General features: G+C 34.1%; 2 protein-coding genes across 3 annotated transcripts; both read left to right on the top strand.

The window, feature by feature from the left end:
* Positions 1-1,981: 1,981 nt before the first annotated feature.
* LOC128986799 (elongation of very long chain fatty acids protein AAEL008004-like) lies at positions 1,982-11,128 on the top strand. Its single transcript, XM_054407322.1, has 8 exons — positions 1,982-2,042; positions 2,861-2,945; positions 3,302-3,492; positions 3,798-3,884; positions 5,398-5,454; positions 5,570-5,675; positions 6,069-6,205; positions 10,366-11,128. The coding sequence occupies exons 2-8, from the start codon at positions 2,864-2,866 to the stop codon at positions 10,525-10,527; spliced, it is 822 nt and encodes a 273-aa protein (XP_054263297.1). The 5' UTR covers positions 1,982-2,042; positions 2,861-2,863; the 3' UTR covers positions 10,528-11,128.
* Positions 11,129-13,020: 1,892 nt separating this feature from the next.
* On the top strand, positions 13,021-24,992 carry LOC128986800 (elongation of very long chain fatty acids protein 4-like). 2 transcript variants are annotated; one of them, XM_054407324.1, is made up of 8 exons: positions 13,021-13,127; positions 15,349-15,412; positions 17,416-17,606; positions 20,483-20,569; positions 20,981-21,037; positions 23,209-23,314; positions 24,026-24,162; positions 24,404-24,586. In XM_054407324.1, the coding sequence occupies exons 2-8, from the start codon at positions 15,349-15,351 to the stop codon at positions 24,506-24,508; spliced, it is 747 nt and encodes a 248-aa protein (XP_054263299.1). In that variant the 5' UTR covers positions 13,021-13,127; the 3' UTR covers positions 24,509-24,586. The 2 variants fall into 2 exon arrangements, with proteins under 2 accessions (XP_054263299.1, XP_054263298.1); XM_054407323.1 differs by lacking the exon at positions 24,404-24,586 and adding an exon at positions 24,614-24,992 and having other exon boundaries at positions 13,028-13,127.
* Positions 24,993-25,102: the final 110 nt, after the last annotated feature.

Raw genomic sequence — 25,102 nt, 5'->3', positions numbered from 1 at the left:
TTGCATAAATGTTTTTACTAAAAGAAATTATAAATCTTAAAAATGACTTTTCATAGATGAAATAACGAACAATTTTAAGCAATTGTTCATTTCATACTCGAAATGTTTTTACACCTGCACTCATGACAATCTGACTATTTTTACCAGTACAGTTATTAGTGAAAATCAATCGTTACCTATGGGTAAAAGTGGAGCAATGCCTTGTATCCGAGCCTGAGACACAGACATCTCAGTGAAGACCTACATGTGGTGTAAAGGAAGGCCAAGGTAGTCTGTTTGGCCACTTTCACTTCGCTTGGTCGTTGACCTCCTTCTTCTCTCCGCAGAAGTGCCATCACAGCTAAACGTAGATAACGCTTCGGTACACCCTACAAACCACTGCCACCGAACGTTGGGTGAATGGATGAAGCAGGCGATAAAGGGGAGAGATAAAGGTGATTTTTGCGTATCACATTCATGTCAACTTATTTTCACATTATTTGAAACAAGGCCCGAAACGAGGCAGGAACCGTTTTCACTTACGTTAAGCTCGGTCTAGAGAGTTGTGATATTATAACACTGTGAAGACCCGTTGGCGATTAGGGGGATTCGAATCCGAGACGTAGAGGAATAAAGCTCTGCTCTCTTTCACTTGACCCACTCCTTGGAGTGGGAGTAGTTTTTTTATGTCCCACCTGCACATCCTGGGCCGCTAGGCTCTAACCCGCTGTTTTACACATTACTTTAGGTTAGTCCTAATGGGTCATATAGATGAAATCGATTGGTCATTGGCGGTATTTGAACCCGGAACCACGGGCTCCTAAGCCCCACACTCTACCACTAGGGGGTTCAATAAGGGGTTCAGTAATGAGTGGGAGTAGTATGGATAACTCAACCCACTTCAATACCACGTTCTGTCTAAGCTGTTAAATAACTAATTTTTATTAAACTAATTCTAATTTGTTGTTTAAATTTATCAGATGAAACCACTTAGTTGAAATTTATGACATTATTACATACACATGATTGAAAATACAACTTTAAATCCCTACAACTTTCGATATGCTAACTAAGCTGTATAAAAAGTTCATTGTTTTTAAATCTGAGGTTTTTTCCAATCTGAATTCATTTATCCTCCGGTTGTGTAGGATTATTTGAAGGATATACGTTTCCTCGACAAATAGATCATCCCTGATTATGATATTACTTACAAAATAACTATTTTTTACTAAGTGCAATTCGTGTAAGCAACGCTTTCAACGTTGTAATAAGACGATTTGAAAACACATTTGGAACACTCCTTTATTATACTTTTACTGTCTGTATAGTTCACTATAAAAAATGAAGTACTCTAACTATCAACAGTACCTTGCTTACGTATTTCAGTGCCAAATAATCCTCACATATATCTAAAGCTATTTTAAACTACAACATTAGCACTATTTGCTTCGTAATTGCATCTCGTAGACATAGAACAAGTTTACTGTTCATCACTTTGTTAGTAGATTACATTTTTCTAACGAAGTGTTTGGGAAGTTTGGCTGATACGAAGCAGAATTTACTGGGTCTTTTGTTATCAGCTGCGGTCTGATGCGGGCCGTTATCAGCCTAGGGATGCGGGTCTCTTTGAATCCTGCTTGGCTCCCTTTGCTGATACCTTATCCAAGTTCTGCAGGGTTAACTCAAAGGAGCTTTCGCGGCTCCTTTCTTTCACAAGGAACGATCTTAATTTGCAAGTTTGTTTAATTAAAAGTTTTAGTTATACCGGTTATAGATCCGTGCATATAAAGTCTTAACACTAAAAATAGCAAAATATAATTCATATTAAACGTTAAAACCCTGAAGGATCCAGTTTATTTGATTTAACATATCAATATAAAGAGAAAGGCCCGGCCAATGTAAAGGTGTGAGATCTTGAGTGTATTACCAAATCAGTCATTCAGTCAATGGTATGCGAGAGGATATTTGCCAACACTTAGACCAGGTCATGTTTGATCTTATCAATAGTCAGTTGTACCCAGGCTCTATCACAGGTTCCTGCTAGCTCCTTTACGTCTCTTTCAGTAAGTCTGTTATTTATTTCAGTTTTAGTTTTATCTGAGCCATAATATGGGTCAATGTTTTTTACCTTAGGTAAAAAAACAACCTTTTTCAAAAGTTTTAATAATGTACATTTGAATCGCAATCGGAGATAATTCATAAACCTTTATTGATGATATAGTTTCGCTATTTTCTGTAATCAGTATAGACATAAAGGTAACATGCCTAAGACAAAACGATTACAGTAATACATTTTCTAAAATACATTCTGCAATAATCAAAGTCGTACACAGTTTTCTAAGTGTTTTAATAACCAGGGTGATGTTAAATCAAGTTTACAAGCAAGTGATTTTGACACCACATGTGGTCCAGCAGGTTAGGCAAAAGATCTGTCTCAGAAACCAACTGTAATCACTGTATTGCCATAGGCTAATTAAGGCTATTCATTACAATTTAAAGAAAATTAAGCTAGCTAATAAAAAAATGATCGTTATGAATTTTACTGACTTATAATAATATAGTATATTCGAAAGACAATGATTCAATCAATCAATTAAAATCAAATATTTAAATTCATTGATAACCTAGTAATCATTTTACGAGAACCCTTGAATTTTTTTAACGTAAATTTCTCTATTTAAGTACATGGGTTGAAATCAAAGTAAAGTGTAAGTAAAAATATTAACATACATTAAAACAATCAGCCAACGATTAAAACAGCAAGTATCTGAAATAATTAATGGTGATTTAATATTTATTTAATTGGTAGGATACTAGTCTGGTTGCAAAATAAGGTATCTATGAGGTCCTTGAAAGTAATACATAAAATGTTTGATTGCAGAAAATGGCCAACTGTACGTATGACTTCTGCCGGATCTATCCTCATCTCTTCAACGAAACAACTGAGAGCAGCTTAAGAGGCAATGGTAAGCTAACCGAATTTCTGTAATAATAATTTGGATTCAGTGATACATTTGAAATCAGCGTTTGTTGGCGGTGGCTTACGATATAAAATAGTAAATGAGTATATTTATTTAAAATCAACTGTGGCAAACGTTTATGTAATGCGAAAAACATGTATTTAAATAAAATATTCAGCTCTCTAAATACCCTTAAATACTTTAGTTACTAAAAACATGTTTTAAAAATATGTATTTTATAAGTTATTAACTCTTAAACGTAGTACCTTGAGTTAATCAACATATTTTAACCCCTGAGTTAAGGTAGTTTTGCTGTTTTCTTTTTTCTTTTAAATTAGGTTGATATTTTTGTTATGTTTCAGTTCACGAGATAGATCAATGGGTGTTCATGAGCAGTCCGTATCCCATTGTAGCGCTGCTCGTCGCATACCTGTACTTTGTGCTCAAACTGGGCCCCGACTACATGAGCACGCAAAAGCCGTTTGAGATCAGAAACATAATGATGGGTTACAACTTATTTCAAGTACTATACAATTTGAGGATATTTGTTAAGGTGAGTTTATTTTAAGCCATGAAGCTAAAACATGAGTATGAGACGCTGAAAGCACATTCTGAAATATAAGATAACAGGTCAATCGTGTCATTAGCTTGTGTTATATATATTTTTAAATCAAAGTGAATTATTTTCAATGAGTGCAAACTGATAATATTTTGGGAAATTTTAACACGTTGCTTTTATTCTAACAGTTACTAAACTATTTAATTATATATACATTTATAAAACCAATTTTAGCTTAACTACTCATATTCGTCCAATAAGGTTGTATTTTTTAAGGTAACTATACATGTCTGTTTCAGTTCTTTCTCGTGGAAGGCGCCATCTGGTATGTGTTGAACCACACGTGCCATCCGATACCTCAAGACATCAACCCGCTAAAGCATGAGGTATACAGTTCAAATCCACTTAAAATAACATTGCTTCTGTCAGATTATAGCACTAATCTGACCACGATCGATGTTGTATCGAATACACTGAGTTGAAAAGTGCGTTGTGATGGTAGGATACCAGGAAATAAATGGTAGTTAATATACCTAAAAACAACTAACTCTGACATTTACGATATTATTTTTGTTTCTAGTTTTGGCTGATATTGTATATTTTGCTGGTTTGAGGCCAGTGATTATCAGCACTATCTTAAATCGCTGCGGACACCATGTCTTGCCCGTTTGACTCATCATCAAACTCATCATATTACTTTGCACGCATCAAACGTCTTGATTAATGGGAAGTGTAGATCTTCAACTAACGTCACAAGATTAAGAATTGAAATTAATCACAAAGAAAATACAACTACATAGCTACAATTAACTACTGACGTCTATGACAAAGTTTGTTTACAAATTGTACAGATATTACAATAATTAATCATACACCTAAATCCTCTCTAACAAGATAATACGCGATTCTCGTCAGTGAAATCTCTAGTTTAGTGTAACACGAGACACGAGTGTCTTAATTACCGTTAAACACGCTAAATACGTTTACCACAAATCGTTGTGACAAGACTTAATACAGCAGCAGACATTAATTACCTTATGAGTGACAGTGACATGTGTGAGGTTAAACTGCCATCTATCTCACGACCGTACAAGGGGAGGCAGGGATGTAGTGGCGAATAGCGTAAAACTGCAGGATAAGTAATTTACTCATCCATATAAATAATTTTGAGGGTTATAATAGCAATCTATCGCCCTATTTATCATTAATTTGCATTGGTTTTTGTAGTAATACATGATTTAATCATATTCAGCCTTGCTCACTTAACTTAGAAGTTACAGTGCTCGTCTCACAATAAAAAAATCGGGTTGATCGTGACGATAATTAATTGTCGGTAGAGTTTCTGCAATTTAAATCTAGGCTAAACTAGTTAGGGGATGGAGCAGTCTGAAAAGTATTTAATTGTTTTTGATGCTTAGTGTGGCTTCGTCAGTGTATTCTTAAGTGCTAACCTGCCTGCTCTAACATAAAAAAATTGTAAGAAAATAATACAAACTTAATTGAGGTCCCTCAGTTACCATTATGTGAAACATACCTTGGCTATGTTATAATTTCTGTTTTTAATCTTATAATTTGTTTATGAATCATAATTTTGAAGATTTAACTTGGTGGTATTGTATTTCCTCTTGGCGAACAACAGCAAATTATTTCCTGCTTGTATTTAATGTTGTTATTTCCGAATGTCATTTCCAACCAAATTCTGCTATATAAGCACGTAAAGGGGCCCAAGATGTTAGATTGTTGATTGACTAGTAATTTAGATTAGTGTGACATTGTATTAGTGAGGGAAATGAACCAATGAAATGTGATGTTATTTAATTGGATAGGACTAAAAGAGGTGTAAATTACATTGGCCACTTATAAAATATAATTTCACTTAAATATTGTTTTTTTTTTCAGTTCTACGCGAACTCATGGTACTACCTTGTTTCAAAACTGACGGATTTACTTGACACAGTAAGTATTGGTTAATATCGTTACTTTCGTTTTTAGATTACTTCAATATTTCAGTGGTAGAAAAAACATGTGTTGGCTTCGAGCAAACTTTCTGAGTTAAGACTAATTTTTTCAGGTCTTCTTCGTCGTCAGAAAGAAGCAGTCTCATGTGACATTTCTCCATGTCTACCACCACACGATCATGGTAGTATCCACGTGGATATTCTTGAAATACGTGAGAGGTGAGTAGTATAAGATTAATATTAACATTATTGTACAGTCTTTCGAAGTTCATTGAACTTTAATTGGTTATGTCTTTTCTTGTCTTGCGTGATCATTACGAAGCTATTAAGTTTCAGACCTGTCCGGTGTCGTAGGAGACCCGTCCATTATGGATTTTAGGAAACTCATCAGGGAACTGCAATTGCGAGAACAATCGTTACTAAAAACTGAATGAACACATTAATAGACCTGGTACCTGTTATTAACCTGGTATCTTTTTCGTGTACCGTATTTTCTATTTCGAAATAATATTCATTTAGAGGACTTGGAATAGCGCCATAGTAGCTAAGTAACACTTGGTAACTTAGAAGCTAGTCAACGTATTAATACAATATGTTACTGATATGTTATAGGAGAGCAGGTGGTAGCTGTAGGTCTAGTCAACTCGTTTGTACACGTGTGTATGTACAGCTACTACTTCCTAGCAGCTCTGGGACCGTCTGTACAGCGGTATCTCTGGTGGAAGCCATACATCACTAGGTTACAGCTGGTATGTTAATAAGTGTTTGTACAAATATTTAAAACGGACTTTAACATTTCGAAGACTGAATGTTGGCAAGTAAAAGAAATTACCGGTAATTTTAGTTTTTTTTTTTTTTTTTTGTTACCGGCAGAGTACTTATTTTCTAATGGTTTACTTCGTTACTACGATTTACCACAGCATCTAGACTATGCGATGTAAATTATGATTTAAAAATGCGTGTATATACTCCTGAGAAAATGTTAAATTTTGAAAGAAATAACTACTAAAGAATAGTTATGTATGTAAAAAACTTTTGTTAAATGTGCATGATGACTAATAATAGTATTTTAATAGAAAACAATTAATTCGTGGAATATCTGTTTGCATTAGTATACATACGAGTATTCTTAAGGATTTAAGGATAGTAATGGGCGCGCCAGGTATTCATAGAGACTGTACACTCAACAGTGATGGTTAAGTGGTTGTATTCTTAGTTCTGAAAGGTTTAACGTTGTTTACAGTTATAATTGGTTTGCAGAGGTATTATTGCCACCTGGCTGATATAAGCCGGAACACCGAACCGATTCGAAGTCACATTAGGATGTTTTTGTTGAATACGTCAACAGACATGTCATCTAACTAGCAATAACATTCCACCTGTTGATACTGAGTGTTGATACTGTTCCCTTCATTCAGACTTTATCAGCTGACGTTAAATCGCTAACGTTTCCCTTTTTCCTGTTCTAGTTTAGTTTAACTCTGTTGTTGGTGAACTATTGATTCGTATAAATTTAAATTGTCTTTAATTTATTATCATAACAGTGTTCGATATTCCCTGGAAAAAGTGCTACATAAATAATCGTTGATTTATGTTTGGTACTAACAAGACAAAAAATGTATAATATGTTCGTAACATTTGTTTATTATTACTTTATTGGATGTGTATTGGGTAAAATATAAGTTTAAAAAAATGTTACACTAAACTATCCGAAAATCTAACAGTCAATTTCGAATTATAATTAGAACTGCAATTTTATGAACATGGGCAATGCAATGTATATGTTTAAACACTTCCTCATGGGATTTTTAGAGTATAAATAATAGTGCAAACATACTCGAAATACATGTTTATTATAGAGTCAAAGTCTATATTGAGATGGTTGCGATGTGAGGGAAAGTAATCTGAGTCATTGGGATTCTATGGTATTGTCCTCTAATCGGCTTTGCGCATCTAGAAATAGCTTAAGACCCAAATAAAACGTGGGAGTGTAGTGGCATTTGTACCGGGATTGTACCAAGGTCAGGCCAGGTCGACTTTTGAAGTCTAAATAATATTATAACAGACACTTCAACAACCATCGTCTTCGTTTTAAATTGGTCTGTTCTTAGTTGACGTTGATGTAATTTAATTTAGCTTACATGTAACACTTAGTGGCATTAAGTTAAGCGGCCCACACACTGGGGCGCTTGTGCGCGCACATGTGACGCGCGAACAGCTCTACGCACATGCGCCTCAATGTGTGGGTAAATGTGCCCATGCTCGCGACGCGCATGCGAGGTGCCTGGTGCCTGCCGCCGGACCTTCGAGCATCGTCACAAGTGCGCGAGATATGATGCGCGCCAGTCTGTGGGAAACCGAGGCATATGTTCGCAAGCTAGCAGTACTAACCATAGCTGCATATACTGTAAATCGGGAAATACAAGGTCTGCGCCTGCGTGGCACAGTGTAACATTAACTGCCGTTGAGTTAACGGCATTAACACTTGCCCCACGTGTTGTATTTTATTTGTCCTTGTTTTTAGGTTATGAACTTCTTTGTTGTGCGGTTAAGATGTCCTGTAATGACATAAGAAAGTTTTGGTCTGAGTTTATAGAGCTTTATAGATCACAAACGTGTTATTGGGACGTGAAAAGTGTAAACTTTTCAAACAAATACATGAGAAAAGAAATTAAGGAGTTATTAATAACAAAATGCAAGGGGGTGTTTCCTGACAGTGGCGATACGTTTGTGGAGACTGAAATCAACTCTTTGAGAGCTTCATATCGATGTGAACCAATTAATTAGAACTAATTAAACTAATTAAATCTAAGTCTATAACCCTAATAGGCTACTCTAAATACGACCCTTATACCCTTATATTAAATAATACAACCCTCATATTCTTTAATACCTTATTTCTCACTTTTTTAGGCCCATAAGCTTATTGTAAACACAAAAACCATAATACAGTACATACAACTAATAACTCACCCTATCAATTGAAGTATAATCACGTCTAATGTATTTTTTGAAGGCAAATTTGATTCTTTAGTGACTTTGCTTGCAACTTAAAAAAAATTTCCTTGTTAAGAAAAATCCAAAATGAAAAACAAATAGTAGGTAAAAATTACATGGGGGCGATACAAAGGGGTTTATTAGAATGATTTCAATAAAACATATAATATATGTTGAATTTGCTGTTATAGCCCACTATTTGAATCGCCAAAGACGGTGGTTTGCGCGCATGTGTCTTTAGTGTGTGGTTACCAATTGAATCGCACATGTGCCTAGAGCCGCTCGCAGTCACCTCACCACGAGCCACGCAAGGCACATGCGCGCTAGTGTGTGGGCCGCTTTAGAGTATTCAGTTATCTTATTAGATGATTTTCAAATGACCTTTGAATCCTGGTTGTAGTTTGATCCAACGGGTTCTATTTTGAACTCAGGTATCATCTGTCGTTGGAATATTTATGATGCTTACAAAAGGTCAATATTGGGTAGTAACTAGACCCCTACTAAAGAAAGCCGAAAAATCCAACACCGTAAAACATTTTAAATCAAACTAAAGACTGACAGAAGTTTCAATTCTCTAAAGGGAATTTTACAAACCTATGTCTTTTGATTTAAGTAGTATTTCCAAAAACTCAATATAGTCACGCCGAAATCACGGTTACTAGACACATTATGATAACGATATTCGTTAAGGTTCGACATTTATTGTAAGCTTTGAACTCTACTATTAAATTTGAATATACTATTATTTTACTATCCAAATTACACATACATTTTATAATATGAATTGTTTTTATATAAAAAAACTATATCACTATAAATAGTGTACGGGGATTGATTTAATTTTGATAAAAATATCATGAATAAAATTTTGTCATTAGGCATAAAATATTGTTTAAGAATGGTAATGTTGATCTGTTTCCAAGGCTAGATATATATATTTTGTTATCATTAATTCTTTGAAATACTTTGAAATTAAAAATAAAATACATACAATACTTAACAATTATTTTATATAAATAATGTATTCCGCGTTTTACTAGGGTCAAATCAAAATTGATAAGACTCAAACAAATGTTTAAATGTATAACCTTTCGAGAACTTTGAACTTTAAATGATTTATGAAGTATAGCAACTTTTTAGATGCCCTCCATAAGAATAACACGGGAATTTTAAATTTGGTTTTTTTTATCCTCTCCGTTACTAATAACCGAACAGAAATCCTTTGATATACTAAATTATTTGTTTTTTAAATCTCTTTAAAAAGGTCTAGAGATGATTGGGAATTTTTTTATTTTGAGTGTCAAAAATGAGAAATACCAATTTTGACCCCATAAAACCACCCGTTAAACCCCGTTCTCATGGTCCGATCATGCTGGTTCGCGGTCTCAGTCATGTTTATCCTGCCTTACACCGTTACACCAAATTTCATAAAAATCGGACAAAAATTACTCAAGTTATCGTGTTCACGGAGTATTAAATCAGTATTAAATGAGTTCCCCCCTATGTTTTTCTACATTTCAGATATCATCTCCGGACCATGTTAGATCATTGTAGTGTAGTCAGTACTTCATATTGACTGGGTATAAATTTTTTGCTGCCATCTTGGATCTGCCATATTGGATACAAAGTTCTTTTTTTTCAAATTTAAACGTAGGGTTGTGACCCATAATTTCAAACTGAACATAAATAAATACTCATAAATAAAGATTTGATCGAATGGTGTTTTTGGCCTCTGAGGACATCAAAATAATAAAAGTAAATCGGTCCCGTGTAAAAGTCTTACCGTGTCATCTACGGTAATAATTACTTCCCTATAGGGAAGTTGGATAAACGTTATGAAACATGTATGATGGTGTGAACTATAGCGGATACAAGTTTTCATCGCACTGATGTTATTCATTGTTGTTTGCAGGCGCAGTTCATATTCATCGTCACCTTCCTACTGAGTCTGCTGGTCCGAGACTGTGAGGTGCCAAAGTTCTTCACCACCTACACGATGCTCAACGGCTTCGTCTTCTTGTACCTCTTCTCCAAGTTTTACATCAACGCGTACATAAGGAAAAAACAAGATTGAATATTTAAACCACCATGTATTATTAAAAAAAAATCTTTTTAGTGTTCTAACAAGTCATAATTTGATTTATGTACATACGTGTCAAGAATTAGAAAATCTTTTCTAAACGGATTCCTTAAATTTTTGGTGCACTAATGGCCTTAGCCAAAAGTCTATGTTTTAGATAAATAATTTAAACGGTTCCATAATCAAAGAAAATACGCGTTCGTTATCAAAGTTGTTTCTTTGTAACTTTGATATTTAAAGTAAAATCACGATTTTTATTATTGAACTGTATTAGTATAGTACGTCTTTTAAATTTTGTATTTATAAGTTTTAATTTATACTCGTATTTATTGTTTGAAATTGCATGGCAGTCACATATTCTTATTAGACTAGATGATAATCTTCTTTGTTTAGTTGAAACACCCTGCTTTTACGAGTCAAGTTGTACATAAACCAGAAAATGTAATATTATATTACCAATTTAGTTTTGAAAAGTGTTCATGAAAATCCTACTTCTAAAGTTAACGCATAATAGAAATACTCTTAAAACACCTAAGTATGGGTACTACCTACATAAAAATACAGTTTTGTTAGTTGTAATATTTATCAAGTATGTTTCCCTAGATATAATTAGTAAAATAAAAAATGTTGTATAATATAAATAAAATAAATATGATCATCTAGAACCTTTTAATTGGTTTCTGTTTTACACAGCACCTTTAAACTGTAGAGCTAAAAAAAATAAAACTATTAAAATTATAACGCTTAGAAAATGCCGTGATACGTAGCTATCACTAATTAATTCATTGGGATGGTTGAAAACTTTGAAAAGTAACCATTAAAAAATACATTTGGAATGAGAAATGTGTAATTCAAGAGGCTCTAAAGTGAAACCAGGATTCACGCTTTGGACTGAATCATAACTCGCCTCAGTCAATGAATGAATATCTGAGGCGTTAGGCGGCATGAATAATGCAGTTGTGGTTATGTTCTGAATACAGAGAGCGGCGGCGGCGGCGGCGGTGGGGCAGGACAGACGACCAAACTGCTCTAGTTGTGAATACACACTGCACTTGATGGCAATTACTTCTGGGGCTAAAAAGTAGATGGTGACATCAGTTTACTCCGTTTATCTCCTTATGTTAAATATCTTCTAATATTATGACACAAAGCATATATTTTAAGTTTGTTATGACACATAATTGAAGGATTAAAATAATATATTTTCCCCTTTACCAGCATGGTGCTAATTTGTTAATTGAATTAATAAACTACCTATGATTACGTTATGACACTTTTAATTACGTTATTATTTTACTTTTTTTAACCAGCCTTTTTAATGTAGTTCTTGGAATTGAAAGGATTCACTTAACAGTATTGTTTACTTACTTAACAGCATTGTTTTTGTTACTTTGCAGTACAAGATGGACCAATAAGGTTCAAGGATTGAGAGAAAAGAAGTGAAATTGCAATGCTGTCAAGTACAATCAATTGTTTATACAATGAGTGAGTGGTTCGAACAATGAGTCGTTGCATCACAATCAGTGGCAATGTGAGGTTATAAACGAAAATGTAACCTCTCTTAGACCTTATGAGTAGTGATTGTTAGTAATTAAACAAAAACGTGTATTAGCCTTTACGACACTCGTAGAAGTCACTCGCAAACGTTCGTACCTAATTTTTTTTACTCGTGTCTTAAAGACTATCTTATCTTGTATAAAGTTGAACTATAAACTATAAACCATATAATGCTATTGCATTCAGAGTAACATCAATTATCGCCTAAAATGTTTTAAAAGGCAGTACTTTAACTTTTGTAACTACACATTTTTTTAAACATTATAATCAAGATTGATATTGGGATTTAGCGTGCCCATTGCCCAATTATGTTTCGTGGTGTTACCAGTTTCTCGTGTTTTACTCTTAAGTTAAAGTTATAAACATATCTCATTCACGTCAGTCGTACTCAAATTACAAATAAAATCACAATGCAGTTAAGTGATCTTCTAAAACCCATTAAAGTAAGAGTTTTGTCTTTCGATTGTTTGGGATTAATTAGTAGCCTAACTAGGTTAACCAGCACAAAGCAATCTAAAATGTTAAGTACATACAGCACCATCAGTCATAATATTCTGCAGTATGCAGTACTGTATAATCTAGTTGCCATTTTAGTCACGTAGTTAGTGCACACTCATTCATTTTAATGTAAGTAATTATTTTTTTGCCATAATAATAAATTTTAAATGATAGGTATATCGGTAGATATGATATATGACGATGTTTTCATGCTGAAGACAACGGTGTTACGGTTTGTTTTAGTTAACGGTATAATATGAGCCTATTCTTACCACATTAGTACGGTTGGAAACAACTATTCTGGAGGGTCTCGAATCTTGAAACTTGCATAACGGGTATGTATGAGTTTGTATCCCCCAGTACAAAGACTTTTAAGTATACAAAAACCGAAGAATCCAGTACTGTCAGTTTCCTCGTGTCTCGAGGCCGTCTGCCCAAGCCCAGGTCTGGTGTAGCAGGTCCCCGGCCTTGGCTACCTGCCTCACGGATTTGCTCACACTGATTTTTTCCCAAACGCTTAGTGGTGTGCTCGGCTTACGGTAAGTACCGTTTTTAAGTTAGTTTTTTTGAGCAACAGAGTTAAAGCTTTATGTTATTTGAATGGTATCTTTACTTCAAATCTGTTGATTACTAGCAACATGTATTTTTTCGCGAAATTCTTTTATTTCATATAGTACCCCAAGTAATTTGTGCCCAAGCTACTATTGTTTTATATTATAATTTATAACTTGCATCGTTTTATTCCTTATGATTCCGTGCAAATCCTACAAAAAATGTAGGTTTGATTTTGATCAGCTACGTTTGTAACTATAGCTGTAATATTTTGGTGTCTATATAGGATAAAATGGGATTAAATCCGGTTTTTTAAATAAAGTACAGCTGTTTTGTTTTAAAATACGTGTATGTTCAACCACAAGTCTCAACAGCATTGAAATGAAATAGTAGAAATCATCAACATATATTATGCTTATAAAAATATCGTCTTAACTGACACTAACTTCAAATAAGCGACAGTCCCAAACTTAGCTAGACTGGTAACACTTAATTAGGTAACACTTAATTGCGTTTAAGTTAGCTAAAGTATATTTTACACGGTCTAAGTCTAGGAAAACACTACCTGTAACGGATTGGGACATTTCATAATAACAGGTTAGAGTAATATTTAATTTACCTCAGCAATACATTAGAATCCTCTTCCACATGTCTACAGCTATTAAGGTAAAGCCAAGGTTCCAGCACAACTCGATCAAACACTAGATAACCGTTGTTTGGTTGGGAAATCGTTTTTCCATTAATCTATATATTAATTTGAAACTGTTTTTCTTTGTCACAGCTATTTTGAGAGAATGGCTGGGCGTAGAAACTCGGTAGAGGTGTCTAAAGAAAGGTCTTGGTCTGTAGATGAGCCATCAAAAGAGAAACATGGTGAATTCCCTTGGGGCTCTGCCCCCGTGTTTTTTAAATTCCCATCCCATGTTATTCTTATGGAGGAAAACGGGGTTTTTGTCACAGCTAATTTGAGAGAACGGCTGGACGTAGAAACTTGGTAGGGGTCTCTAAAGAAAGGTCTTGGTCTGTAGATGAGCCATCAAAAGAGGAAAGAGGTAAATTCCCTTGGGGCTCTGCCCCAGAAGCCTTTAAAGTTGCCTATTCAGATTTGCTTACATTACGACCATATGCATAATTCTACACTACTTTTTAATGCAACAGCTGTTAATATTTAAATTGTGATTTATTGAATTTGTCAAAATGAAGTACAGTATTTGAAATGGATTTTTCTGATTTTAAAATTGATTTTCTTCTGCATCGTGTCATGTTTTGCAATATAATGTTCTATTACCAAATCAGTGGAAAATCCTAATATCACAGTAACTTTTAAAGTTATATCTTATGGAGTTAACTTATATCTATTGTATGGGTTGGTTTCTGCCTTTTTTACCACTTCTTGGAGATTAATGTCTGTATCCAATAGGTGATATTCTCTGGCATATTGCATCTGTAGACGAAACTTGGGTTGGTGTAATTATTAGAATGGAAAAGAATGAGAAATCCTGGACAATTTGATATAGGCTAAAAATAAAACTGAATGAACACTGTTCTACATTTCTTGAGCAATCATTGAAATAACCAATTTGCAAACAATGAAAACATAGAAAAAGTCATAGAACACAACCAAGTAGAAGAAATAGAAATAATGTTTTTTTTCTTTTATAATCGTTATCATAGACAACCTAATGCGGCTATGAGAGGGAAAAATTTGTAGAAAACACTAAAAAAAAACAAGATCAGCTTTTTGAAAAAAGATAAGATATTTACAAAAGATTTTGATTATATCTAACTGTTGTGTAGATTGTGAGTATTTCCATAATCTTTGAGTTGCCTGTAATGCAATTGCTCGAATTCGAGCAACAGGTACACTAGTATAACTTAACTTGAATAGTATTGTTTAAATCAAAACAAGCCCATGTAAATGCAAAGATTTAGCTACTGAAATATAAGATTGATTATAATAATAAGACTGCTACAGCTGCATGCTAGAAAGATACTGGGGCCTAGATACCCAAACACGTATATTATTTCGTCATTTGAAGGCAATACACAAATCGTTATTTTGCTATGTATTACTATTTCAATGTTAATTATGACTACATTAATGCCTAGTAAACGCTTCCTAATAGTGCTCAGGATGGATTAGTAAACACGGCGAGCTATTCCTATAAGGTTTAGTCCATAGTGTATACAAGTTAGCTATGATTTTAGATGGGGACGATGACCGCAACATCAGCGACCCTCAACGCAACCCAGGACATTCCGTTGGATGAGGGTAAGTACCCCACAGTCGTTACAAAATCGGAATTCCATCCTTCGAAGTTTTTCATATGGAGTATAAGGGAAATTCATATTATTGGGGGTCTTAACAGAACCATTTTCTAGAAAAACAAGAGTACATAAATACATTTTGCATTGTTTTCCTTACTTATATAAGTCGTTTAAATTAATTAATATTATTTTTCGTCATACTGCAGCAACAACAGCCGTTTATAATCTAAAGAAGTTCTTTTACCAACTAGGCTAAGGAGTAAAAATGCTTTTTAGGCCCTAGTCAGCAGTTGTAATCACAGGTAATCTTCTATCGTATTAGATCGCATGATTCGATATTAGGAATCGATCGGTTTCATCAGTTATCGCTATTGTTGCATTCTTGCAGACTCGTCACGCTTGAGCTCGGGTCGAAAAGAGTCACTTTACGCCCAAGTGATAAAATAGTCAATTTACAAAGGAGCAGAAACATGATTTTAACATGATTACCCCTTAAGTTTAAATACGGACCTGCCCCAAATCCGTTGACTGAAATGGCTTACACGTACATGCTTATGTAATGTATTTTGCCCTATGCAATTTATCTTCACAATAAGCGTGTAATTAAGGTCGCTATGCAAGCAATCAAAACAGTCGTTTTTGGAGCCCACAATATGTACAGTATAGTAGTTATCTGAGTCTAATAAACCTACAGGCTACATTATTCGACACATTTAATCTTACTATATACAATGTGTCTCTCGATTTATCTGGAGAGTGATCAACAAAGTGACGATCTATGTCAGCTGTCGAGAAAAGATAAAAATATTCGTAGTTTTCATGGATTACTTAGACAATTACCTGTTTAACCTTGAAAACAACCCAAATCACAGTCAAAATAGTCTATATTCACATGCGTTAAAACCATACTCCAACTTCAAACTAACATTTTTATATTTGCAAGGTAAAATTTAACTTATTTATTCTGTAATTAGATTGTAAATCTATAGACTTAACTACATAAATATTATACGTTTGATGCTTCGAATGCATTATACTTTCATGTAACGCCTTCAAAGACTCAATAACTATTTTTGGTATCACAATGTCGCACAACAAACAGATACACGTTATTAAGGCTGAACTTTAGTTTTACCTGGTTTTTTTTTCAAGCAATTCAAACTAATGTTTTTTTAGCGCTTTCAACTTAATAAAAAAAATTTAAGTGTTTATTCTACTTATGCTGAAAAATATTTCAGACCTAGGACTAGGATCTCACAAAAATACTGGATAAAATTATTCATGTTTAAAAGAATCTTTTAACACTAATTTCTCTGTCACAGTATTCTAACAGTAGGATCAATGTCTAATCAAAGTTGGATACATGGGATGAGTGTAAAAACAATTCCAATCCTATGCAGGAGTTGATTTAATCTGTAGGAAATAAAAAAACTGGATTTTAAATATATTATGTGGTTATTGACACCGAATAGCTATTGTGTCTTCGAAACAATCTCAAACCAAAAGAAATACATTTAATTTACCTGACCTCAACATTAGTATACTAATAACTTTTATAATTTATGGGAAATATGTTAATGCTCGTTTGGATCGTTTTTGTTGCTTTTAGAAAATATTAGTACTTACTGAGAACATTTACTATCCTAATGACTATGCAATTGTAGGTATAACGAGGTGACCGATTTTTATTCTTCTAAACGCAAATAATTGAAATAAAAAGACACCATATCTTATTTAATTGCTGTAAAGAATTAAGTACCAACTTAACGTCAAAAACTTTCTTTACTGAAGAGACTTTACTATGACCTAATTAACAGCTAGTTGATGCCCAGGCATAAGTAAATCTTTAGTAGAAAATGCCGTTAAAATGTGTATCGTGTCTACGAAACTGTTGTATCGGCCAAAGAAAGGCGAAAATTCTGATCAATAATATCAAACAAATTTTAATAAGTGCATAGTGGGAACACTGTTAGTAAATATGATTGATTATTCTGTGTGTCTGGCCAGAGTCCATGCTCAACTCGTGGGCGCTGCTGGCCACACCATGGCCTGTTCTGGCCATTCTCAGTTCCTACCTGGGGTTTGTGCTGTGGCTGGGCCCCAGTATCATGAGACAACGTAAGGCTATGGACCTTCGTCACCTGATGATGGTCTATAACCTCTACCAGGTCATCTACAACGGAGCTCTCGTTGGATGGGTGAGACTCATGTAACTTTTTCCAACCATATAAAATCTATCTGATAGCGATAACACCATTTCAATTTTAGTATCGTTGTATGGATGTTGTTTTAGAGTTAAATTAACAAAATTACTACCTTTTATTGATCACGTTACATACATTTCAACACAAAATACACTTCAATCAAGTTTTGCATTTTTTTATATATTATTATTATTAGTTTGCACGATGGCTCGATAAAGATTATTAGATTTAAAAAAATATTTAATTCAAACGTTCAAACCTATGTTTATTTGAGGACTTCGTGAACCATGGTCGGAATATTCGAACGGGGATTTTTTATATGGTAAAAGTTGGAATTTCCATTTTGACCCTGAAAACACAAAGTTTGGCAATTTTGTTAATATCAATTTTGTAGAGATTAGACAAAAATATATTAAAGCGGTGTTAACAGTTATTGAGAAAATTAAACAACCTGTCCAAACAAAAACAAATTAAAAAATTTGAAATCCCCATGCAAGCTGTTATAGAGAATAAGTAAAGAGTTGTAGTTTACTTGTTTATGCAAATATTTTGATACAATATGGAAAAATCTAATTTTATAGTAGGCTTTTAATATTGTATAAAAAACACACTATTAATTTCCCTGCAGCAGCAACCCTAAGTACTCATTAAACCTATTGCTTTTTTACCTAATGCTTAATATGACATTTTAAAGAATATATTTAAGTGACAATCCCATATAAGCTAAATGGAAATCCTCCTAGTCTAGGTTTGATTGGCTGGCAATTGTGGTTATTTCTTCCCGAACACTCTATTTAAAAAATACACAGTGAAGGAACCTCAAGAATTTTCCCCAAACAGATACTAATTACCATCTACCTAAGTAAAAAATGTGCATATCACCTTCATTGAACAAACATGCTTATTTCCCTCCTGTTTTAGTCAATACTTGGCAATTTGCAAACCGGGTAGAACAACGGTTTCCATATATTTAGTTTTATTACTTATAACTTATACCTTATACTTATAGCTTTATATTCATTGAAATCAAGTATATTTGTTTTTCTTCATTACTGTGGATTTCAGTGCACAACAACTCGTAAACAAACGACTAATGTTGTAAATAATTTTCAATGTATCATTTCTTCAAAAATACTATACATAAATATCCTGTTCTCTTGGCAAGTGAGGGCCAAAGTGCTACATTATATTTATGTCTCAAATAAGTTAGTTAAAACTTCACTATGAGTAATTGCTTGGTGGGATATAATCAAAACTTCAACTCATCTATTAAGCTGTTTCACTACACAGGAGAGAAGCTCTAGGAGTGTTATAGCTATTTACATTACAAGTGTAGTAAGAGCGTTTTTACATCACGCAGGTGAATGTTGTGCAACGAGCGGAAGCGAGTTGCATAATTCACCTAAGAGATGTAAACACGCTCTTGCGCAACGTGTAACGTACACGATTTTACCTGACCCGACAATATACATGGGTTTACGTACAATATTTTTCATTATCCATTTCACTCATCGTCTAACAGTAACGTTCTTTTACAAACAAAAGCTAGGTTAGGAAAATACTTTAAAGCATAACAATAATATTCAAGCGCACAGCTGATTTCTAGCTTTGAACGTCGTTGGCTCCATAGAGGTATATTTTTTTAAGTTAAGCACTCAATGTTATTTAAATGGGTTTCATTACATCACCGAGTGAGTTTTTTTCAACTTTACATCACTCGAGAAGTAAGGAAGTTGTATACATCACGCTTGGGATAGGGAAGTTTAACATGGCGGGTTAGGTAAAAGGATATTACACTATTCAAAGCTAGATGATTTTGTATCGGGTTCCGATAAATACAATATACCTAAAAAGTTATGAGCTCTGAGTTCCCTGTGTATCCAAGTGGTTATAATCTAGCCTTCAAATCTGAAATTTGCTATTTTGATTCTGGACTCAGATGTAATTTGGGCTATCAATTATTAGTACAAAATGAAACAAAATTATATTCTCTACCAGAAATTGCCATTGTTTATAGCTGTTATTATAAAGTAGCTGACGTTTACAATGGATGGATCGGGTTAGTCAATTGGCTGTGAGTCAAACAATGGAACCTGTCGGGTTGGTCGAAAAACGGGACCGGTCGAGTGGAAGGTTGTCCCAAGGTGACTTGGTCGTTTTCCGGGTCTGCAGAGTGCTGAGTCTGACAGCCCGCGCCACAACCTGTCTCCGTCCACACTTTCACTCTCAATTACAAGATGTCCACGTCCAGCACTGTGTAGACACTCTCACCTGCTATGTTTGATTTACACAACACTGCCCAAGGCTGACAAATAGTTTGATGCAACGCATTGTAATTAGGACGGATTCTGATTGTTAACTAGACGCTATCACTGTAGCCTCAATAACAGTTCCTAGGTTTGTGGAAATAACTCTAAATAGTCTTTATTTACGAAGGGGTATTAAGTTAAACAATACGTTTGGATTTTTTAACCTACATAGTTTATTCAGCACATAATATTTAAAGTTGACTGGTCTCATGTTTAAAATGTATAACCCAATATAAATCATTTGTAGATACTGTATTGCAAAGTCTTTTTTGCAAAACTCAAAGAACATTATTGCAGTTACAGGCTATGCACTTTTTTATAGAGCTACGATTTGTTTCTATAAATTTAATATTGTAACAATGAATAATACGTGGAAACAATGTTTGGTTTTCTTTGCAAAACATTTCTTAAAGCTTAATGACCAATATAAATTACAGTATATTGGAAGCTATTTTTAGCAAAGAGAGACAGTAACGATTTCCAAAAATGGTATTATATTTATCTCATGTGTGGGTTACGGTGTTAGCGACTTTTAAAACTCAATTTTACAATGTTTTACAGTTCTTTACGCACAGTACTGCCATTTCGTATGTAATCGAACATGGATGTCATCCGCTGGACCCAAAGTTGAATCCTTTAAGGACCGAGGTAAGCAGTCATCAATGGATAATATTCAATCCTTTTTTAAATTGGACTAAACATATATAAAGCATATCCCAAATATTAAATAAGGAGACTTTAAATAGAGTTGGATCTGTTTTGATCATTTATACATTTCGTATATTCAACTAAGTTTTACCTTATGTAATCTAACACATGATTTTATGCTTAAAATTCAAGCTTTATATCTAATTTTATGCATTGAAAGATTAATCTAAACGTTTGTTAATAAAACAGTCAAATAGTTGTATCAAAGGCATTTCTTTATTAAAACGTTGTAAAAAACAGGACTTCAGGCTTAGTTTCCTTTTCAAGACATTTATAAAGGTAAACGAGATTCCACAGCTGACTATCGGCCTACTGAATATGTATCGTAATGGATATATTCTTTGTTTCCAGCTTCATCTCGCATCTTGGTGCTACTTGTTCGCTAAGATCGTTGATATGATTGATACTGTAAGTAAATAATGTTATATATTAAAGATTATTTTTTTACCGCCATCGAGGAGTAAGAACTGCTAGGAATGTACCAGCCCTACTTAACGCGTTAAAAGTTGATGTTAATAATCTTTTAAAACCCTTTGGGGAAAGCGGGCTTTCCTGATTAAGTTAAGAAAATAATAAAAAATAACAGTTTATCATAATTAAATTGTACGCGTACCTGTTTTACAGTAACATCAGCAAAATATATTATTCAATGAAATAGGAATATATAGTTTTGTGGAGGTAATTTGTATATGTTACATTTTGAATATACTATAACGTTCAGTATAGTATTTTTTTAGTCATTAAAATTGGTCACTTCATAAATGAGTACCTAATTAGTTTCCTAAGTTGAATGTTTACAGTGAAGCTCCGTTTAAAAATACGATTTACGTTTTCGCATAAATATTCTGTAAACACATTTTCACTCGCATTGTGTATATTGAATAACACTTATGAAATTGAGTGACTTAACTGACTGAGTGACTTAAAATCAATGCGTTGACGATTGTTACCCAAAGTAGTTGTGTTAACAAATAAGCAAAAAAACCAAACACTTTGTAGGTAATTAGCTCAACTTACTTGATCAAGGTTAACCATTTCCAGAATAAACCTTGGACTTCCATTGTATTCATCAGTGGCACATTTACAACTCATTTCAAGCACATTGTTACTCGTGCTTGCCGGTCGTGTCCATTGGGACACCATTGAAGTAACATTCCAACCTACAGCTCTGTTGCTCTTGACTCACGTTGTTGTAATGCCATTCAAGGTGAACTTTCCCAAACCGCCCAAACAAGGGAAGAATACTGGCTTGGGTTACTACTCTTGGCTACTGCGTGTTATTGTTTACTCTGAATATATACATAGACGAATCTGTTGGAGCCAACCAAGCCATGGGGCTAGTCAGTGGATAGTGGTCAATGTCAGTGTGTCAGTAGATTTTTGTATTTACCAGATAGTTTTAGTCATTAAAAGAAAAAAAAACACATTTGCGACAATTAGCCCCTCTATTGTAATCAACAGGGTACCCGTAAGAATCATAACTTATGATTAGTACAACTTCAAAGAACATCTTTGGGTCAGTATAAAGTTGAAAGCCGCGTAACGTTTTGGAACTCCTTCGTTGTTTAAAGAAACAGTGTACCCTATACAGTCTTTATTCTTGATTAGCACAGCTTCAAGTAACATCTTTGGGTCAATATAAAGTTGCAAGGCCCGTAACGTTTAGAAACCCCTCCGATTTTGAAGAAACAGTGTACCCTATACAGTCTTTATTCTTGATTAGCACAGCTTCAAGTAACATCTTTGGGTCAATATAAAGTTGTAAGGCACGTAACGTTTTGAAACTCCTCCGTTGTTAAAGAAACAGTGTACCCTATACAGTCTTTATTCTTGATTAGCACAGCTTCAAGTAACATCTTTGGGTCAATATAAAGCTCTAAGGCACGTACGGTTTTGGAACTTCTCCAATGTTAAAGAAACAGTGTGCCCAATAAAGTATTTATTCTTGATTGGCACAACTTCAAGTAACATCTTTGGATTGATAGTGATTTCTATGGCACGTGACGTCATATACGATTCCGTTGTTATCGCACATTATACTAAATAACACTCTCATTTTTAATTAACAAAACTAAGGCAAACAGTTTAAGCAATTCCTATATTATCAAGTAAAACTACCAGAATCTCACAAATTCCTAAATCACAACACTGACTGGTTTTATGATTTCATTATACTACTATAAACACCATAGGTTATCTTACACACTAACGAATATTACATTTAAACTATTTCTATAACGTATTTGCCATGACACTGGGTATTTAACACAATGTAAGAGAAAATATTTGTTTTATGTTTTAAATATGTTTTTACAATATGCTATGCATTAGGTGTCATTTTTGACAAACAGAAAAGATCCTCTAAGACAGTCCTTAGTATTCATGACACAACTACGTGGTTGGCATAGCCTCTGAGATATTATAATTTGTATTCATCATAGCTTACTTTTACTAAACGTTATCATCAAAGTTTCATTACTTAAAAAAATACACTAAATCAACACCTAAAACACTTAATAGTCCGACATACCTGTACGGCAACTGGTTTTTATTGTTGTCCAATAATAAGGTTTGTGCAGGTGTTTATGATTCTACGAAAGAAAGACTCGCACGTGACTTTCCTCCATCTCTATCATCACACCAGCATGGTGGCGTTCTCTTGGCTCAGTGTCAAGTATATACAAGGTATGACATCCTACAAGATTAACTTTGCTTCTACAAAGATGATAAGTAATTTACGCTTATTTCGTGATACGTTTGTTGATAAAATAAATTGGGTTTGTGCTTAAATGGAAATTTTAAATATCTTAAAACAAGTGAGATTTATGACTCATCTTATTTTACTAGAATGGATTTAAAGCTGGGTTTTCCTAGACGCGGAGTCGGCCAGTGGAGAGCGGACAACGGAGAGCGGAATTGAAATTAACATGGCATTCCGCTCCGCTGCTAGGAAAACAGTAACATTAAATTACCTAAGACCAGCTGAGTCCGCTCTCCGCGTTCCTCTCTCCGCTGGCCGACTACGCGCCTAGGAAAACCCGGCTTAATCAATAAGCTAAACAGAACTTTTTTTCATTTCATAGCCAAATGTAATACAACAGTCACATAAGCTTAGTTAGTCTTGACCTAGGAAACAAATTAAAACATTATTTTTGTATACTTTGGGGGTTTTATACGCTTGGTCCTCTTCATATTTAAGTGTTATTAAATTGTTTTATATTTTTGATTTAATTTAATTAATCGATTTTGAAAAAAATACCTCTTTAAATAGTTATTACTTTTTAAGGACATGCTTAATATGATAGCGTTTAAACACGTATCATCACCGATCTTGTTATAAATATAAAGCTCTTCATATTATTTATATTATATCTTACAAACGAAATATATTTTCAGCTGAGCAAGGAATAGTTCTTGGTGTGTTAAACTCATTCGTCCACGTTGTCATGTACACTTATTACTTTCTGGCTGGACTAGGACCTGAAGTTCAGAAGTACTTGTGGTGGAAGAAATATATCACAAAGTTACAGCTGGTGAGTGTAATACATAAATAAATACCTATACTTGTAATCGAATATGAAAACCGAGCCATTACTAATTCGATGCACACTAAAATAAATGTTCTATAAACGACCGGACAACTGTGCTATTATTGGTTGATCCACAAATTAACTAAACACCTGATTAGTGTCATTTTATTTACTGATTAGTTCGAATAATCATTGTACATTGTCGATCTACCATGTCTTTACACTAACGTTTGTGTTTGTGTAGACCCAGTTTGTGTTCGCCATCAGCTTCATGGTTTACCTGTTGTACAACCAGTGCTCCGTATCTCAGGGCTACCATGTCTTTACACTAATGTTTGTGTTTGTGTAGACCCAGTTTGTGTTCGCCATCAGCTTCATGGTTTACCTGTTGTACAACCAGTGCTCCGTATCTCAGGGCTACCATGTCTTTACACTAATGTTTGTGTTTGTGTAGACCCAGTTTGTGTTCGCCATCAGCTTCATGGTATACCTGTTATACAACCGGTGCACCGTACCTCAGGTCTACAATGTTATTTGGGTCGTCAATGTTGCGGTCATCATGGCACTCTTCGTTAACTTTTACATCCAGACTTACATCAAGAAACCAGCTCAAATCAAGAAGACCAAATAAGAACTAGAAGCTGCACTGAGATGTGACCAACACATGGTCAATACATTAGCTTTATACATTGTTATTCCATAGCATTTTACATGTTATTGTAAGATTGGATTTTCTATCTATTTTTTCTATAAACACAAATCCGTCCCAAAATTAACGCATATTGTGTTATATTTATGTGCTTAATGTGTAATAAAGATTAACTTGTTACTAATATGTTAGTGCTTAGTACCCTTGCTGAGGCTTTTATAGTATTTATAATGTGGCTAAAATTCTCGTAGTGAATAAGCATTAGACTTATATTTTTACTGTCGATCCTGCATT

This window comes from Macrosteles quadrilineatus, unplaced genomic scaffold (assembly GCF_028750875.1).
Source record: "Macrosteles quadrilineatus isolate MER2022 unplaced genomic scaffold, UCM_ALF_1.0 Scaffold_2__2_contigs__length_208266976, whole genome shotgun sequence".
In the NCBI taxonomy this organism is placed as follows: Eukaryota; Metazoa; Arthropoda; class Insecta; order Hemiptera; family Cicadellidae; genus Macrosteles; species Macrosteles quadrilineatus.
The sequence above is the reverse complement of the archived record's forward strand: the minus strand, read 5'-3'. Positions and strand labels throughout refer to the sequence as shown.